Source organism: Bombina bombina, chromosome 4 (assembly GCF_027579735.1).
Source record: "Bombina bombina isolate aBomBom1 chromosome 4, aBomBom1.pri, whole genome shotgun sequence".
Taxonomy (NCBI): domain Eukaryota; kingdom Metazoa; phylum Chordata; class Amphibia; order Anura; family Bombinatoridae; genus Bombina; species Bombina bombina.
Window position 1 is genome coordinate 43,867,741 of NC_069502.1, and position 22,124 is coordinate 43,889,864.

The following is a 22,124-nucleotide window of genomic DNA, read 5'->3' on the forward strand; positions in this document are numbered from 1 at the left end:
TTATGTACATAACCATGACACTGTAAGGAGCCCTTAACACGATATTTATTTGTGCTTACCTTCATAACATCATCTGATTTATGTACATAACTGACTGTAAGGAGCCCATAAGATATCTATTTGTGCTTACCTTCATAACATCATCTGACTTATGTACATAACTGACTGTAAGGAGCCCATAAGATATCTATTTGTGCTTACCTTCATAACATCATCTGACTTATGTACATACCTGACTGTAAGGAGCCCATAAGATTTCTATTTGTGCTTACCTTCATAACATCATCTGATTTATGTACATAACCATGACTGTAAGGAGCCCATAAGATATCTATTTGTGCTTACCTTCATAACATCATCTGATTCATGTACATAACCATGACTGTAAGGAGCCCATAAGATATCTATTTGTGCTTACCTTCATAACATCTGATTTATGTACATAACCATGACACTGTAAGGAGCCCTTAACAAGATATCTATTTGTGCTTACCTTCATAACATCTGATTTATGTACATAACCAGGACTGTAAGGAGCCCATAAGATATCTATTTGTGCTTACCTTCATAACATCATCTGATTTATGTACATAACCATGACTGTAAGGAGCCCTTAACAAGATATCTATTTGTGCTTACCTTCATAACATCATCTGATTTATGTACATAACCATGACTGTAAGGAGCCCATAAGATATCTATTTGTGCTTACCTTCATAACATCATCTGATTTATGTACATAACCATGACTGTAAGGAGCCCTTAACAAGATATCTATTTGTGCTTACCTTCATAACATCATCTGATTTATGTACATAACCATGACTGTAAGGAGCCCATAAGATATCTATTTGTGCTTACCTTCATAACATCATCTGATTTATGTACATAACCATGACACTGTAAGGAGCCCTTAACAAGATATCTATTTGTGCTTACCTTCATAACATCATCTGATTTATGTACATAACCATGACTGTAAGGAGCCCTTAACACGATATCTATTTGTGCTTACCTTCATAACATCATCTGATTTATGTACATAACTGACTGTAAGGAGCCCTTAAGATATCTATTTGTGCTTACCTTCATAACATCATCTGATTTATGTACATAACCATGACTGTAAGGCGCCCATAAGATATCTATTTGTGCTTACCTTCATAACATCATCTGATTTATGTACATAACCATGACTGTAAGGGCCCATACGATATCTATTTGTGCTTACCTTCATAACATCATCTGATTTATGTACATAACCATGACTGTAAGGGCCCATACGATATCTATTTGTGCTTACCTTCATAACATCATCTGATTTATGTACATAACCATGACTGTAAGGAGCCCTTAACAAGATATCTATTTGTGCTTACCTTCATAACCTCATCTGATTTATGTACATAACCATGACACTGTAAGGAGCCCTTAACACGATATTTATTTGTGCTTACCTTCATAACATCATCTGATTTATGTACATAACTGACTGTAAGGAGCCCATAAGATATCTATTTGTGCTTACCTTCATAACATCATCTGACTTATGTACATAACTGACTGTAAGGAGCCCATAAGATTTCTATTTGTGCTTACCTTCATAACATCATCTGATTTATGTACATAACCATGACTGTAAGGAGCCCTTAACAAGATATCTATTTGTGCTTACCTTCATAACATCATCTGATTTTTGTACATAACTGACTGTAAGGAGCCCTTAACAATATATCTTTTCGTGCTTACCTTCATAGCATCATCTTATTTATGTACATAACTGACTATAAGGAGCCCTTAACAAGATATCTATTTGTGCTTACCTTCATAACATCATCTGATTTATGTACATAACCATGACTGTAAGGAGCCCTTAACAAGATATCTATTTGTGCTTACCTTCATAACATCATCTGATTTATGTACATAACCATGACTGTAAGGAGCCCATAAGATATCTATTTGTGCTTACCTTCATAACACCATCTGATTTATGTACATAACCATGGCACTGTAAGGAGCCCTTAACAAGATATCTAATCATGCTTACCTTCATAACATCATCTGATTTATATACATAACCATGAATGTAAGGAGCCCTTAACAAGATATCTATTTGTGCTTACCTTCATAACATCTGATTTATGTACATAACTGACTGTAAGGAGCCCTTAACAAGATATCTATTTCTGCTTACCTTCATAACATCATCTGATTTATGTACATAACCATGACACTGTAAGGAGCCCTTAACAAGATATCTATTTGTGCTTACCTTCATAACATCATCTGATTTATGTACATAACCATGACTGTAAGGAGCCCATAAGATATCTATTTGTGCTTACCTTCATAACATCATCTGATTTATGTACATAACCATGACTGTAAGGAGCCCTTAACAAGATATCTATTTGTGCTTACCTTCATAACATCATCTGATTTATGTACATAACCATGACTGTAAGGAGCCCATAAGATATCTATTTGTGCTTACATTCATAACATCATCTGATTCATGTACATAACCATGACTGTAAGGAGCCCATAAGATATCTATTTGTGCTTACCTTCATAACATCTGATTTATGTACATAACCATGACACTGTAAGGAGCCCTTAACAAGATATCGATTTGTGCTTACCTTCATAACATCTGATTTATGTACATACCTGACTGTAAGGAGCCCATAAGATTTCTATTTGTGCTTACCTTCATAACATCATCTGATTTATGTACATAACCATGACTGTAAGGAGCCCATAAGATATCTATTTGTGCTTACCTTCATAACATCATCTGATTCATGTACATAACCATGACTGTAAGGAGCCCATAAGATATCTATTTGTGCTTACCTTCATAACATCTGATTTATGTACATAACCATGACACTGTAAGGAGCCCTTAACAAGATATCTATTTGTGCTTACCTTCATAACATCTGATTTATGTACATAACCATGACTGTAAGGAGCCCATAAGATATCTATTTGTGCTTACCTTCATAACATCATCTGATTTATGTACATAACCATGACTGTAAGGAGCCCTTAACTGATATCTATTTGTGCTTACCTTCATAACATCATCTGATTTATGAACATAACCATGACTGTAAGGAGCCCTTAACAAGATATCTATTTGTGCTTACCTTCATAACATCATCTGATTTTTGTACATAACTGACTGTAAGGAGCCCTTAACAATATATCTTTTCGTGCTTACCTTCATAGCATCATCTTATTTATGTACATAACTGACTATAAGGAGCCCTTAACAAGATATCTATTTGTGCTTACCTTCATAACATCATCTGATTTATGTACATAACCATGACTGTAAGGAGCCCTTAACAAGATATCTATTCCTGCTTACCTTCATAACATCATCTGATTTATGTACATAACCATGACTGTAAGGAGCCCTTAACAAGATATCTATTTGTGCTTACCTTCATAACATCATCTGACTTATGTACATAACTGACTGTAAGGAGCCCATAAGATATCTATTTGTGCTTACCTTCATAACATCATCTGACTTATGTACATAACTGACTGTAAGGAGCCCATAAGATTTCTATTTGTGCTTACCTTCATAACATCATCTGATTTATGTACATAACCATGACTGTAAGGAGCCCTTAACTGATATCTATTTGTGCTTACCTTCATAACATCATCTGATTTATGAACATAACCATGACTGTAAGGAGCCCTTAACAAGATATCTATTTGTGCTTACCTTCATAACATCATCTGATTTTTGTACATAACTGACTGTAAGGAGCCCTTAACAATATATCTTTTCGTGCTTACCTTCATAGCATCATCTTATTTATGTACATAACTGACTATAAGTAGCCCTTAACAAGATATCTATTTGTGCTTACCTTCATAACATCATCTGATTTATGTACATAACCATGACTGTAAGGAGCCCTTAACAAGATATCTATTCCTGCTTACCTTCATAACATCATCTGATTTATGTACATAACCATGACTGTAAGGAGCCCTTAACAAGATATCTATTTGTGCTTACCTTCATAACATCATCTGATTTATGTACATAACCATGACTGTAAGGAGCCCATAAGATATCTATTTGTGCTTACCTTCATAACACCATCTGATTTATGTACATAACCATGGCACTGTAAGGAGCCCTTAACAAGATATCTAATCATGCTTACCTTCATAACATCATCTGATTTATATACATAACCATGACTGTAAGGAGCCCTTAACAAGATATCTATTTGTGCTTACCTTCATAACATCTGATTTATGTACATAACTGACTGTAAGGAGCCCTTAACAAGATATCTATTTGTGCTTACCTTCATAACATCATCTGATTTATGTACATAACCATGACACTGTAAGGAGCCCTTAACAAGATATCTATTTGTGCTTACCTTCATAACATCATCTGATTTATGTACATAACCATGACTGTAAGGAGCCCATAAGATATCTATTTGTGCTTACCTTCATAACATCATCTGATTTATGTACATAACCATGACTGTAAGGAGCCCTTAACAAGATATCTATTTGTGCTTACCTTCATAACATCATCTGATTTTATGTACATAACCATGACTGTAAGGAGCCCATAAGATATCTATTTGTGCTTACCTTCATAACATCATCTGATTCATGTACATAACCATGACTGTAAGTAGCCCATAAGATATCTATTTGTGCTTACCTTCATAACATCTGATTTATGTACATAACCATGACACTGTAAGGAGCCCTTAACAAGATATCTATTTGTGCTTACCTTCATAACATCTGATTTATGTACATACCTGACTGTAAGGAGCCCATAAGATTTCTATTTGTGCTTACCTTCATAACATCATCTGATTTATGTACATAACCATGACTGTAAGGAGCCCATAAGATATCTATTTGTGCTTACCTTCATAACATCATCTGATTCATGTACATAACCATGACTGTAAGGAGCCCATAAGATATCTATTTGTGCTTACCTTCATAACATCTGATTTATGTACATAACCATGACACTGTAAGGAGCCCTTAACAAGATATCTATTTGTGCTTACCTTCATAACATCTGATTTATGTACATAACCATGACTGTAAGGAGCCCATAAGATATCTATTTGTGCTTACCTTCATAACATCATCTGATTTATGTACATAACCATGACTGTAAGGAGCCCTTAACAAGATATCTATTTGTGCTTACCTTCATAACATCATCTGATTTATGTACATAACCATGACTGTAAGGAGCCCATAAGATATCTATTTGTGCTTACCTTCATAACATCATCTGATTTATGTACATAACCATGACTGTAAGGAGCCCTTAACAAGATATCTATTTGTGCTTACCTTCATAACATCATCTGATTTATGTACATAACCATGACACTGTAAGGAGCCCTTAACAAGATATCTATTTGTGCTTACCTTCATAACATCATCTGATTTATGTACATAACCATGACACTGTAAGGAGCCCTTAACAAGATATCTATTTGTGCTTACCTTCATAACATCATCTGATTTATGTACATAACCATGACTGTAAGGAGCCCTTAACACGATATCTATTTGTGCTTACCTTCATAACATCATCTGATTTATGTACATAACTGACTGTAAGGAGCCCTTAAGATATCTATTTGTGCTTACCTTCATAACATCATCTGATTTATGTACATAACCATGACTGTAAGGCGCCCATAACAAGATATCTATTTGTGCTTACCTTCATAACATCATCTGATTTATGTACATAACTGACTGTAAGGAGCCCATAACAAGATATCTATTTGTGCTTACCTTCATAACATCATCTGATTTATGTACATAACCATGACTGTAAGGGCCCATACGATATCTATTTGTGCTTACCTTCATAACATCACCTGATTTATGTACATAACCATGACTGTAAGGAGCCCTTAACACGATATCTATTTGTGCTTACCTTCATAACATCATCTGATTTATGTACATAACTGACTGTAAGGAGCCCATAACAAGATATCTATTTGTGCTTACCTTCATAACATCATCTGATTTATGTACATAACTGACTGTAAGGAGCCCATAACAAGATATCTATTTGTGCTTACCTTCATAACATCATCTGATTTATGTACATAACCATGACTGTAAGGGCCCATACGATATCTATTTGTGCTTACCTTCATAACATCATCTGATTTATGTACATAACCATGACTGTAAGGAGCCCTTAACAAGATATCTATTTGTGCTTACCTTCATAACCTCATCTGATTTATGTACATAACCATGACACTGTAAGGAGCCCTTAACACGATATTTATTTGTGCTTACCTTCATAACATCTGATTTATGTACATAACCATGACTGTAAGGAGCCCATAAGATATCTATTTGTGCTTACCTTCATAACATCATCTGATTTATGTACATAACCATGACTGTAAGGAGCCCTTAACAAGATATCTATTTGTGCTTACCTTCATAACCTCATCTGATTTATGTACATAACCATGACACTGTAAGGAGCCCTTAACACGATATTTATTTGTGCTTACCTTCATAACATCTGATTTATGTACATAACCATGACACTGTAAGGAGCCCTTAACAAGATATCTATTTGTGCTTACCTTCATAACATCTGATTTATGTACATAACCATGACTGTAAGGAGCCCATAAGATATCTATTTGTGCTTACCTTCATAACATCATCTGATTTATGTACATAACCATGACTGTAAGGAGCCCTTAACAAGATATCTATTTGTGCTTACCTTCATAACATCATCTGATTTATGTACATAACCATGACTGTAAGGAGCCCATAAGATATCTATTTGTGCTTACCTTCATAACATCATCTGATTTATGTACATAACCATGACTGTAAGGAGCCCTTAACAAGATATCTATTTGTGCTTACCTTCATAACATCATCTGATTTATGTACATAACCATGACACTGTAAGGAGCCCTTAACAAGATATCTATTTGTGCTTACCTTCATAACATCATCTGATTTATGTACATAACCATGACACTGTAAGGAGCCCTTAACAAGATATCTATTTGTGCTTACCTTCATAACATCATCTGATTTATGTACATAACCATGACTGTAAGGAGCCCTTAACACGATATCTATTTGTGCTTACCTTCATAACATCATCTGATTTATGTACATAACTGACTGTAAGGAGCCCTTAAGATATCTATTTGTGCTTACCTTCATAACATCATCTGATTTATGTACATAACCATGACTGTAAGGCGCCCATAACAAGATATCTATTTGTGCTTACCTTCATAACATCACCTGATTTATGTACATAACCATGACTGTAAGGAGCCCTTAACACGATATCTATTTGTGCTTACCTTCATAACATCATCTGATTTATGTACATAACTGACTGTAAGGAGCCCATAACAAGATATCTATTTGTGCTTACCTTCATAACATCATCTGATTTATGTACATAACTGACTGTAAGGAGCCCATAACAAGATATCTATTTGTGCTTACCTTCATAACATCATCTGATTTATGTACATAACCATGACTGTAAGGGCCCATACGATATCTATTTGTGCTTACCTTCATAACATCATCTGATTTATGTACATAACCATGACTGTAAGGAGCCCTTAACAAGATATCTATTTGTGCTTACCTTCATAACCTCATCTGATTTATGTACATAACCATGACACTGTAAGGAGCCCTTAACACGATATTTATTTGTGCTTACCTTCATAACATCATCTGATTTATGTACATAACTGACTGTAAGGAGCCCATAAGATATCTATTTGTGCTTACCTTCATAACATCATCTGACTTATGTACATAACTGACTGTAAGGAGCCCATAAGATATCTATTTGTGCTTACCTTCATAACATCATCTGACTTATGTACATAACTGACTGTAAGGAGCCCATAAGATTTCTATTTGTGCTTACCTTCATAACATCATCTGATTTATGTACATAACCATGACTGTAAGGAGCCCTTAACTGATATCTATTTGTGCTTACCTTCATAACATCATCTGATTTATGAACATAACCATGACTGTAAGGAGCCCTTAACAAGATATCTATTTGTGCTTACCTTCATAACATCATCTGATTTTTGTACATAACTGACTGTAAGGAGCCCTTAACAATATATCTTTTCGTGCTTACCTTCATAGCATCATCTTATTTATGTACATAACTGACTATAAGGAGCCCTTAACAAGATATCTATTTATGCTTACCTTCATAACATCATCTGATTTATGTACATAACCATGACTGTAAGGAGCCCTTAACAAGATATCTATTCCTGCTTACCTTCATAACATCATCTGATTTATGTACATAACCATGACTGTAAGGAGCCCTTAACAAGATATCTATTTGTGCTTACCTTCATAACATCATCTGATTTATGTACATAACCATGACTGTAAGGAGCCCATAAGATATCTATTTGTGCTTACCTTCATAACACCATCTGATTTATGTACATAACCATGACTGTAAGGAGCCCTTAACAAGATATCTATTTGTGCTTACCTTCATAACATCTGATTTATGTACATAACTGACTGTAAGGAGCCCTTAACAAGATATCTATTTGTGCTTACCTTCATAACATCATCTGATTTATGTACATAACCATGACACTGTAAGGAGCCCTTAACAAGATATCTATTTGTGCTTACCTTCATAACATCATCTGATTTATGTACATAACCATGACTGTAAGGAGCCCATAAGATATCTATTTGTGCTTACCTTCATAACATCATCTGATTTATGTACATAACCATGACTGTAAGGAGCCCTTAACAAGATATCTATTTGTGCTTACCTTCATAACATCATCTGGTTTATGTACATAACCATGACACTGTAAGGAGCCTATAACAAGATATCTATTTGTGCTTACCTTCATAACATCATCTGATTTATGTACATAACCATGACACTGTAAGGAGCCCTTAACAAGATATCTATTTGTGCTTACCTTCATAACATCATCTGAATTATGTACATAACCATTACACTGTAAGGAGCCCTTAACAAGATATCTATTTGTGCTTACCTTCATAACATCATCTGATTTTTGTACATAACTGACTGTAAGGAGCCCTTAACAAGATATCTATTTGTGCTTACCTTCATAACATCATCTGATTTATGTACATAACCATTACTGTAAGGAGCCCATAAGATATCTATTTGTGCTTACCTTCATAACATCATCTGATTTATGTACATAACCATGACTGTAAGGAGCCCATAAGATATCTACTTGTGCTTACCTTCATAACATCATCTGATTTATGTACATAACCATGACTGTAAGGAGCCCATAACAAGATATCTATTTGTGCTTACCTTCATAACATCATCTGATTTATGTACATAACCATGACTGTAAGGAGCCTATAAGATATCTATTTGTGCTTACCTTCATAACATCATCTGATTTATGTACATAACCATGACTGTAAGGCGCCTATAAGATATCTATTTGTGCTTACCTTCATAACCTCATCTGATTTATGTACATAACCATGACACTGTAAGGAGCCCTTAACACGATATCTATTTGTGCTTACCTTCATAACATCATCTGATTTATGTACATAACTGACTGTAAGGAGCCCATAAGATATCTATTCTGTGCTTACCTACATAACATCATCAGATTTATGTACATAACCATGACTCTAAGGAGCCCATAAGATATCTATTTGTGCTTACCTTCATAACATCAGCTGATTTATGTACATAACCATGACACTGTAAGGAGCCCTTAACAAGATATCTATTTGTGCTTACCTTCATAACATCATCTGATTTATGTACATAACTGACTGTAAGGAGCCCATAAGATATCTATTTGTGCTTACCTTCATAACATCATCTTATTTATGTACATAACCATGACTGTAAGGAGCCCTTAACACGATATCTATTTGTGCTTACCTTCATAACATCATCTGATTTATGTACATAACTGACTGTAAGGAGCCCTTAAGATATCTATTTGTGCTTACCTTCATAACATCATCTGATTTATGTACATAACCATGACTGTAAGGAGCCCTTAACACGATATCTATTTGTGCTTACCTTCATAACATCATCTGATTTATGTACATAACTGACTGTAAGGAGCCCTTAAGATATCTATTTGTGCTTACCTTCATAACATCTCATTTAAGTACATAACTGACTGTAAGGAGCCCATAAGATATCTATTTGTGCTTACCTTCATAACATCATCTGATTTATGTACATAACCATGACTGTAAGGCGCCCTTAACACGATATCTATTTGTGCTTACCTTCATAACATCATCTGATTTATGTACATAACCATGACTGTAAGGAGCCCATAAGATATCTATTTGTGCTTACCTTCATAACATCTGATTTATGTACATAACCATGACTGTAAGGAGCCCATAAGATATCTATTTGTGCTTACCTTCATAACATCATCTGATTTATGTACATAACCATGACTGTAAGGAGCCCATAAGATATCTATTTGTGCTTACCTTCATAACATCATCTGATTTATGTACATAACTGACTGTAAGGAGCCCATAACAAGATATCTATTTGTGCTTACCTTCATAACATCATCTGATTTATGTACATAACCATGACTGTAAGGAGCCCATAAGATATCTATTTGTGCTTACCTTCATAACATCTGATTTATGTACATAACCATGACTGTAAGGAGCCCATAAGATATCTATTTGTGCTTACCTTCATAACATCATCTGATTTATGTACATAACCATGACACTGTAAGGAGCCCTTAACAAGATATCTATTTGTGCTTACCTTCATAACATCATCTGATTTATGTACATAACCATGACACTGTAAGGAGCCCATAAGATATCTATTTGTGCTTACCTTCATAACATCATCTGATTTATGTACATAACCATGACTGTAAGGAGCCCTTAACAAGATATCTACTTGTGCTTACCTTCATAACATCACCGGATTTATGTACATAACCATGACTGTAAGGAGCCCTTAACACGATATCTATTTGTGCTTACCTTCATAACATCATCTGATTTATGTACATAACTGACTGTAAGGAGCCCTTAAGATATCTATTTGTGCTTACCTTCATAACATCTCATTTAAGTACATAACTGACTGTAAGGAGCCCATAAGATATCTATTTGTGCTTACCTTCATAACATCATCTGATTTATGTACATAACCATGACTGTAAGGCGCCCATAACAAGATATCTATTTGTGCTTACCTTCATAACATCACCTGATTTATGTACATAACCATGACTGTAAGGAGCCCTTAACAAAATATCTATTTGTGCTTACCTTCATAACATCATCTGATTTATGTACATAACTGACTGTAAGGAGCCCTTAACACGATATCTATTTGTGCTTACCTTCATAACATCATCTGATTTATGTACATAACTGACTGTAAGGAGCCCATAACAAGATATCTATTTGTGCTTACCTTCATAACATCATCTGATTTATGTACATAACCATGACTGTAAGGGCCCATAAGATATCTATTTGTGCTTACCTTCATAACATCATCTGATTTATGTACATAACCATGACACTGTAAGGAGCCCTTAACACGATATCTATTTGTGCTTACCTTCATAACATCATCTGATTTATGTACATAACCATGACACTGTAAGGAGCCCTTAACACAATATCTATTTGTGCTTACCTTCATAACATCATCTGATTTATGTACATAACTGACTGTAAGGAGCCCATAAGATATCTATTTGTGCTTACCTTCATAACATCATCTGACTTATGTACATAACTGACTGTAAGGAGCCCATAAGATATCTATTTGTGCTTACCTTCATAACATCATCTGACTTATGTACATAACTGACTGTAAGGAGCCCATAAGATATCTATTTGTGCTTACCTTCATAACATCATCTGATTTATGTACATAACCATGACTGTAAGGAGCCCATAAGATATCTATTTGTTCTTACCTTCATAACATCATCTGATTTATGTACATAACCATGACTGTAAGGAGCCCATAAGATATCTATTCTGTGCTTACCTACATAACATCATCTGATTTATGTACATAACCATGACACTGTAAGGAGCCCATAAGATATCTATTTGTGCTTACCTTCATAACATCATCTGATTTATGTACATAACTGACTGTAAGGAGCCCATAAGATATCTATTTGTGCTTACCTTCATAACATCTGATTTATGTACATAACCATGACACTGTAAGGAGCCCTTAACAAGATATCTATTTGTGCTTACCTTCATAACATCATCTGATTTATGTACATAACCGTGACTGTAAGGAGCCCATAAGATATCTATTTGTGCTTACCTTCATAACATCATCTGATTTATGTACATAACCGTGACTGTAAGGAGCCCATAAGATATCTATTTGTGCTTACCTTCATAACATCATCTGATTTATGTACATAACCATGACTGTAAGGAGCCCTTAACAAGATATCTATTTGTGCTTACCTTCATAACCTCATCTGATTTATGTACATAACCATGACACTGTAAGGAGCCCTTAACGCGATATCTATTTGTGCTTACCTTCATAACATCATCTGATTTATGTACATAACTGACTGTAAGGAGCCCATAAGATATCTATTTGTGCTTACCTTCATAACATCATCTGATTTATGTACATAACCATGACTGTAAGGAGCCCATAAGATATCTATTTGTGCTTACCTTCATAACATCTGATTTATGTACATAACCATGACTGTAAGGAGCCCTTAACAAGATATCTATTTGTGCTTACCTTCATAACCTCATCTGATTTATGTACATAACCATGACTGTAAGGAGCCCATAAGATATCTATTTGTGCTTACCTTCATAACATCTGATTTATGTACATAACTGACTGTAAGGAGCCCATAAGATATCTATTCTGTGTTTACCTTCATCAGCCTTATACTGTTTCTTATTACTAAACTCTCTTACAGATATCTCTAACAAACTAGATGTCTGCACCAACACTGCCACTCAAGCGCAGCTGATGAACGGTAATTGCATTTTGCTGTTTATAAAAGCATTTCTGAGCATTAAGGTCTAGAATAGGAATATTCAGGCCTGGTTATCTGAGAACGTCCCATAAAAGTGTAGGAGCCTGATTATGTCACCTGTGCTGGAGAGAGACTTGGCCGGAGTTCAGCCCTGAAGAAACGGATTTGGATATCAGTTCTAGAGCAGAAGAGATTTGACATATCTGTAGTCTTAAAGGGGCAGTAAGCACTTTAAAATTGTAAAATAAAATGTTTAACCCCTTAAGGACAAGGCCATTTTTCAATTTCTTTCCCTTAAGGACCAGGGCTATTTTTACATTTCTGCGGTGTTTGTATTTAGCTGTAATTTTCCTCTTACTCATTTACTGTACCCACACATATTATATACCATTTTTCTCGCCATTAAATGGACTTTCTAAAGATACCATTATTTTAATCATATCTTATATTTTACTATAAAAAAAATTATAAAATATGAGGAAAAAATGGAAAAAACACACTTTCTCTAACTTTGACCCCCAAAATCTGTTACACATCTACAACCACCAAAAAACACCCATGCTAAATAGTTTCTAAATTTTGTCCTGAGTTTAGAAATACCCAATGTTTACATGTTCTTTGCTTGTTTTGCAAGTTATAGGGCCATAAATACAAGTAGCACTTTGCTATTTCCAAACCACTTTTTTTTTTCTTCAAAATTAGCGCTAGTTACATTGGGACACTGATATCTTTTAGGAATCCCTGAATATCCATTGACATGTATATATTTTTTTTTTTCAGAAGACATCCCAAAGTATTGATCTAGGCCCATTTTGGTATATTTCATGCCACCATTTCACCGCCAAATGCGATCAAATAAAAAATATTGTTCACTTTTTCATAAATTATTTCACAAACTTTAGGTTTCTCACTGAAATTATTTACAAACAATTTGTGCAATTATGGCACAAATGGTTTTAAATGTTTCTTTGGGATCCCCTTTGTTCAGAGATAGCAGACATATATGGCTTTGGCGTTGCTTTTTGGTAATTAGAAGGCCGCTAAATGCCACTGCGCACCACACGTGTATTATGCCAAGCAGTGAAGGGGTTAATTAGGGAGCATGTAGGGAGCTTCTATGGTTCATTTTAGCTTTAGGGTAGTGTAGTAGACAACCCAAAGTATTGATGTAGGCCCATTTTGATATATTTCATGCCACCATTTCACCGCCAAATGCGATCAAATAAAAAAAATCGTTCACTTTTTCACTAACTTTGGGTTTCTCACTGAAATTATTTACAAACAGCTTGTGCAATTATAGCACACATGGTTGTAAATGCTTCTCTGGGATCCCCTTTGTTCAGAAATAGCAGACATATATGGCTTTGGCATTACTTTTTGGTAATTAGAAGGCCGCTAAATGCCGCTGCGCACGACACTTGTATTATGCCCAGCAGTGACGGGGTTAATTAGGTAGCTTGCAGGGTTAATTTTAGCTTTAATGTAGAGATCAGCCTCCCACCTGACAAATCACACCCCCTGATCCCTCCCAAACAGCTCTCTTCCCTCCCCCCACCCCACAATTGTCCCCGCCATCTTTAGTACTGGCATAAAGTACCCACTTTGCAATAAAATTAATTTTTTTTTATAAAAAGCCCTCACTTTTTCTGTAGTGTAGCTGCTCCCCTCCATACCCTCCCCCCTCCCAGATCGCTTTTTGATAGTAACCCCCCTCCTCAGTGGCGACTCTAGGAACAATATACAGGTAGCCCTCAGTTTACGCCGGGGTTAGGTTCCAGAAGGAATGGTTGTAAATCGAAACCCAGTTTATAATGTAAGTCAATGGGAAGTGAGGGAGATAGGTTCCAGGCCCCTCTCAAAATTGTTATAAGTAACACCTAATACATTATTTTTAAAGCTTTGAAATGAAGACTTTAAATGCTAAACAGCATTATAAACCTAATAAAATAATCACGCAACACAGAATATATAATTAAACTAAGTTAAATGAACAAAAACATTTGCTAAACAGCATTAAAAACCTAATAAAATAATCACACAACACAGACTTCACTTGCATTTTTCTGCAAACAGTTCTTTCTATGCATTCAGACAGCTCCATCTACTGGCTATTTTAATAAATGCACTGCTTCTCAATGCTTTTCAATAGCAGTCACACGACTGGGAAAAAAGGTTGTTATTCTGAAACGGTGTCAATTGAACCGTTGTAAAACGAGGGCCACCTGTATAGGGGGGCACATAAGATACAACAATCAAAACTGGGGGGGCACTTATAATTTTTACCACTAAATGATACCACTAAAAAATAATATATATATATAAATATAAAATTCCAAAATACCAGAGTAATGCGGTATGCAATGATGCCTCATGCAACACACACCCTCATACAACACACATACCACACCTCACCCTCATACTACACACACACCACACACTTTAATACAGCACACACACTCGTACTGCACACACAACACACACCACACTCACCCTCATACAACACACACCACACTCACCCTCATACAACACACACACCACACTCACCCTCATACAACACACACACACCACACTCACCCTCATACAATACACACACCACACACTTTAATATAGCACACACACTCGTACTGCACACACACCACACACTCTCACCCTCCTACTACACACACCACACACCCTCATACAACACACACACACCACACTCACCCTCATACAATACACACACCACACACTTTAATATAGCACACACACTCGTACTGCACACACACCACACACTCTCACCCTCCTACTACACACACCACACTCACCCTCATACAATACACACACCACACTTGCCCTATACTACAGGGAGAAATTTAGCCATACTACAGGGAGAAAACTAGAGAAGCTAATAAGGAGTTATATCCCCAGCAGACGGGTTATATATTCACCCTGTACTACAAACAGCTGTCATTCTGGACATACACATTTTCCTGCCCTCTGCTGCAAGAATGAGCAGTAAGTGTGTAATTTTTAGTTGTGTGATCATTGTGATGTGAGGCTCAAGTGGGCCTTAGGTTATGCAGGGGGAAACACTGTGAATGTGGGCATATGGGGACAAGATATTATGCAGGGGGAACATTGGGGCCAGACATTATGCAGGGGAACACATGGGGACTAGATATTATGCAGGGGTCATGTGGGGACCAGATATAAGGAAGGTGGCACATGGGGACCAGCAATTATGCAGGGAGGGACATAGGGGACAAAGATTTTGCAGAAGGCACATTAGGGAACAAATAGCATGCAGGGGGCACATATATGCAGGAGGGGCACATGGGGACCAGATATTTATGCAGGGTTAGCACTAAGGGGCAAAATATTATGCAGGGGGGGTGGGGGCTAGATATTATATGCTGGGTGACACATGGGGGCTATATATTATGTAAGGGGGACATGGAATGCCTATGTCAATGTTATTAGCAAATGATCTGCCACTCAGCTGTTATTTACAGTTTATTTGTTATATCTGCTGGTTGTACAGATATTTTTCAGCAAAGCTTCTTAATTTTTTAATTTCTCCTGATATTAACAAACGATCTGCCACTTCTGAAGCTTTACTACAAAATATCTAATCTCATAGAACCAACAGATAATAAACTGTATAACAGTGGCAGATTATTTGCTAATATCAGTGGTAATCCAAAAATTAAGAAGCTTTATTTAATTACCCCATATTTGCAAATGATCTACCTCCTGGGTGTGTTTATTTCTTAATTATTTTCTCCTACATTGGTGTATCCGGTCCACGGCTTCATCCTTACTTGTGGGATATTCTCAATCCCTACAGGAAGTGGTAAAGAGAGCACACAGCAGAGCTGTCCATATAGCTCCCCTCAGGCTCCGCCCCCCCAGTCATTCTCTTTGCCGCTCTAACTAGTAGCATCTCCACGGGGGTGGTAAAGAGTATGTGGTGTTTAGTTGTAGTTTTTTATTCTTCTATCAAGAGTTTGTTATTTTAAAATAGTGCCGGCTTGTACTATTTACTCTGCAGCAGAAAGTGATGAAGATTTCTGCCGAGAGGAATATGATTTTAGCACCAGTAACTAAAATCCATTGCTGTTCCCACGCAGGACTGTTGAAACCAGAGAACTTCAGTTGGGGGGAACAGTTTGCAGGCTTAACTGCTTCAGGTATGATCAGTCATTTTTCTAACAAGACCTAGTAATGCTAGAAGACTGTCAGCAATCCCCTCTGGGATAGGTAAGCCATTTTTCTTAGACTCTGTATAAAATTATGGCTTATATTAAGGGCTCTATGCTGGTTGACACTATTGTGGGCTAAATCGATTGCTTTTTAGCATGTTTTCACTATAAATAAGGTGTTTTTTCAGACTTTAAAACACTTTTGGGGTTTTATTTTGCGCCTGGCACTTATTTGGACACCTATTCTAGTCAGAAAGGCCCCTCCACTCTGGAAATGAAGAGTGAGGAGGCCTCATTTTCAAGCCTCAATTGTGCAGTTGTTTTGCTTAGGCAGTTCATGCAGCTTCACGTGGGGAGTCCAGAGGCATCAGAAAAGACTCCAGAGAGGCTTATTTCCTACTAAAATAATCCCTAAGGAAGGTAAAGGCCACAGTGGAAGCTGTGGCATAGTACTGTAGTGTTTTTAACAGGTTAATTGCTGTTATTAGATTCAGTTTGGGCATTAAGGGGTTAATTGGTCTGAAAATTTGTGTGCAATCCTTTCAAAGCATTAAGACACTGTGGTGAAAATTTCATTAAAATCGGATGTTTATTTGATGGGTTTTTGATGTTTTAGTAATAAAGTGTGCACTTTTATTATTTAAAGACACAGTAACATTTTTGTCAAAAATAATTTTTATTGCATTGAAGATCTGTTTAAGTCTGTCAAACATGTCTGACCATTCAGATAACCTATGTTCTGTATGTTCAAAGGCCAAGGTGGTTCCCCCATTAAATTTATGTGTGAAGTGTGCCATAGCGTCCAAACAGCTTAAGGACAGTACAATCACGCTTAAAGATATAGCCCAAGATGATTCTTTAGCTGAAGGTAGTGAGGATAGCTCATTATCCTCTCCTTCTGTGTCAACACCAGCTATGCCCACGCAAGCGATGCCCAGTACATCTAGCGCGCCAATTGCTATTACTATGCAACAGTTAGCAGCAGTAATGGATAATTCTCTCGCAGCATTTTTATCCAAACTGCCAGCTTTTCCTAGGAAGCGTGATTGCTCAGTTTTAAATACAGAAAATGAGCAAGCAGACGCAGAGGATAATTTATCTGTAATGCCCTCACATCAATCTGACTTGGCGGTGAGGGAGGGCCTGTCTGAGGGTGAAATTTCTGACACAGGAAAAGTTTCTCAGCAGGCAGAGCCTGATACCATAGCATTTAAATTTAAGCTAGAACACCTCCGCGCTCTACTTAAGGAGGTCCTAGCTACTCTTGATGATTGTGACCCTTTGGTGGTCCCAGAAAAATTGTGTAAAATGGATAAATTCTTAGAGGTCCCAGTACACACTGATGCGTTTCCGATACCTAAGAGGGTGGTGGATATAGTGAATAAGGAGTGGGAGAAGCCAGGTGTACCTTTTGTTCCCCCTCCTATATTTAAGAAAATGTTCCCCATTGTTGACCCCAGAAGGGACGCGTGGCAGACGGTCCCTAAGGTAGAGGGGGCAGTTTCAACGCTAGCTAAGCGCACAACTATACCAATAGAAGACAGTTGCGCTTTCAAAGATCCTATGGATAAAAAATTAGAAGGTTTACTTAAGAAAATTTTTGTTCAACAAGGTTTTCTTCTTCAACCAATTTCTTGCATTATTCCTGTAACCACTGCAGCTGCTTTTTGGTTTGAGGAATTAGAAAACTCGCTCCAGAAGGAGACTTCTTATGATGAAGTCATGGATAGAATTCACGCCCTGAAGTTGGCTAATTCTTTCATTACAGATGCCGTTTTTTAAGTTAGCTAAATTAGCGGCAAAAAATTCTGGTTTCGCAATAGTGGCGCGTAGAGCGCTTTGGCTAAAATCGTGGTCGGCGGATGTGTCGTCCAAAACAAAATTGCTTAATATTCCTTTCAAGGGTAAGACCCTATTCGGGCCAGAGTTGAAGGAAATTATTTCAGATATCACTGGGGGAAAGGGCCATGCCCTTCCACAGGATAGACCTTTCAAAGCTAAAAATAAGTCTAATTTTCGTTCCTTTCGCAATTTCAGGAACGGACCGGCTTCTACCTCTATAGCCACTAGGCAAGAGGGTAACGCACCCCAGCCCAAACCAGCATGGAAACCATTGCAAGGCTGGAACAAGGGTAAACAGGCCAAAAAGCCTGCTGCTGCTACCAAGACAGCATGAAGGGGTAGCCCCCGATCCGGGACCGGATCTAGTAGGGGGCAGACTTTCTCTCTTTGCTCAGGCCTGGGCAAGAGATGTTCCGGACCCCTGGGCACTAGAAATTGTCTCTCAGGGGTATCTTCTAGAATTCAAGGACCTTCCTCCAAGGGGAAGGTTCCACATGTCTCTCTTATCTTTAGACCAGATAAAGAGACAGGCATTCTTACATTGCGTAGAAGACCTTTTAAAAATGGGAGTGATAAACCCAGTTCCAACAGCAGAACAAGGACTCGGATTTTACTCAAATCTGTTTGTAGTTCCCAAAAAGGAAGGAACTTTCAGGCCAATTCTGGATTTAAAGATCCTAAACAAATTACTCAGAGTTCCATCATTCAAAATGGAAACCATTCGGACAAGCATTACCAGTTCGTGGCTCTTCCCTTCGGATTGGCCACTGCTCCCAGAATTTTCACAAAGGTGCTAGGGTCCCTTCTAGCGGTGCTAAGGCCAAGGGGCATTGCAGTAGCACCTTACCTAGACGACATTTTAATACAGGCGTTGTCCTTTCACAAAGCAAGGGCTCATACGGACATTGTTCTAGCCTTTCTAAGGTCTCACGGGTGGAAGGTGAACATAGAAAAAAGTTCTCTGTCCCTGTTCACAAGGGTTCCCTTCCTGGGAACAATAAAAGACTCGGTAGAAATGAAAATCTTTCTGACAGAGGTCAGAAAAACTTTTGAACACTTGTCGAGTTCTTCAATCCATTCCTCAACCCTCCATAGCTCAGTGCATGGAGGTAATAGGACTAATGGTTGCGGCAATGGACGTGGTTCCTTTTGCTCGTATTCATTTAAGACCATTGCAACTGTGCATGCTCAAACAATGGAATGGGGATTATGCAGATTTGTCTCCCCAGATTCAGATGGACCAGCAAACCAGAGACTCACTCCTCTGGTGGTTGTCTCAGGATCACCTGTCTCAGGGAATGAGTTTCCGAAGACCGGAGTGGATCATTGTCACGACCGACGCCAGCCTCTCAGGCTGGGGCGCGGTCTGGAAGTCCCTGAAGGCTCAGTGTCTATGGTCTCGGGAAGAATCTCTTCTTCCGATAAACATTTTGGAATTGAGAGCGATATTCAGTGCGCTCCAGGCATGGCCTCAACTAGCGGAGGCCAAATTCATCAGATTTCAGTCGGACAACATAACGACTTTAGCGTACATCAATCATCAGGGAGGAACAAAGAGTTCCCTGGCGATGAGGGAGGTATCCAAGATCATCAAATAGGCAGAGGATCACTCCTGCCATCTATCAGCAATTCACATCCCAGGAGTGGACAACTGGGAAGCGGATTATCTGAGTCGTCAGACTTTCCATCCGGGGGAGTGGGAACTCCACCCGGAGGTTTTTGCTTAGCTGACCCAGCTATGGGGCATTCCAGATCTGGATCTGATGGCGTCACATCAGAACTCCAAAGTTACACGTTACGGGTCCAGGTCCAGGGATCCCAAGGCGACATTGGTAGATGCCTTAGTAGCGCCTTGGTCATTCAATCTAGCTTATGTCTTTCCACCGTTTCCCCTTCTCCCTCGGCTAGTAGCCAGGATCAAACAGGAGAAGGCTTCGGTAATTCTGATAGCTCCTGCGTGGCCACGCAGGACTTGGTATGCAGACCTGGTGAATATGTCATCGGTTCCACCATGGAAGCTGCCTTTGAGGCAGGACCTTCTAATTCAAGGTCCATTTGAACATCCAAACCTAGTTTCTCTGCAACTGACTGCTTGGAGATTGAACGCTTGATTCTAGCTAAACGTGGGTTTTCGGAATCAGTTATAGATACTCTGATCCAGGCTAGAAAGCCTGTCACCAGGAAAATTTACCATAAGATATGGCGGAAATATCTTTGCTGGTGCGAATCCAAGGGTTACTCATGGAGTAAGATTAGGATTCCAAGGATACTATCTTTTCTCCAAGAAGGATTGGAGAAAGGTCTGTCAGCTAGTTTTTTAAAGGGACAGATATCTGCTCTGTCTGTTTTGTTACACAAGCGTCTGGCAGCCATGCCAGATATTCAGGCGTTTGTACAGGCTTTAGTCAGAATCAAGCCTGTCTACAGACCTGTGGCTCCTCCATGGAGTCTAAATTTAGTTCTTTCAGTTCTTCAAGGGGTTCCGTTTGAACCTCTACATTCCATAGATATTAAGTTACTATCTTGGAAAGTTTTGTTTTTAGTAGCTATTTCTTCTGCTAGAAGAGTTTCTGAATTGTCTGCTTTGCAGTGTAATTCACCCTATCTGGTGTTTCATACAGATAAGGTCGTTTTACGTACCAAACCTGGTTTTCTTCCAAAAGTGGTTTCCAATAAGAATATCAACCAGGAAATAGTTGTTCCTTCTCTGTGTCCTAATCCAGTTTCTAACAAGGAACGTCTGTTACACAATCTTGATGTGGTTCGTGCTTTGAAGTCTTTAGTTGCTTTTAGATAAAACTTTAGACAAACATCGTCCTTGTTTGTCGTCTATTCTGGCAAGAGGAGAGGTCAAAAAGCGACTACGACCTCTCTGTCTTTCTGGCTGAAAAGCATCATCCGGTTGGCTTATGAGACTGCTGGAAGGCAGCCTCCTGAACGAATTACAGCTCACTCTACTAGAACTGTGGCTTCCACA

The 22,124-nt window shown here is 37.7% G+C and overlaps 1 protein-coding gene across 1 annotated transcript in view; it reads left to right on the plus strand.

The window, feature by feature from the left end:
* LOC128655231 (CD209 antigen-like protein E) overlaps positions 1-22,124 on the plus strand; it is a 106,318-nt gene that overhangs the window by 17,784 nt on the left and 66,410 nt on the right. The window contains exon 2 of the mRNA XM_053708898.1: positions 13,065-13,124. Within this exon, the coding sequence (XP_053564873.1) occupies positions 13,065-13,124 (60 nt within the window). The remainder of the gene's footprint in view (positions 1-13,064; positions 13,125-22,124) is intronic.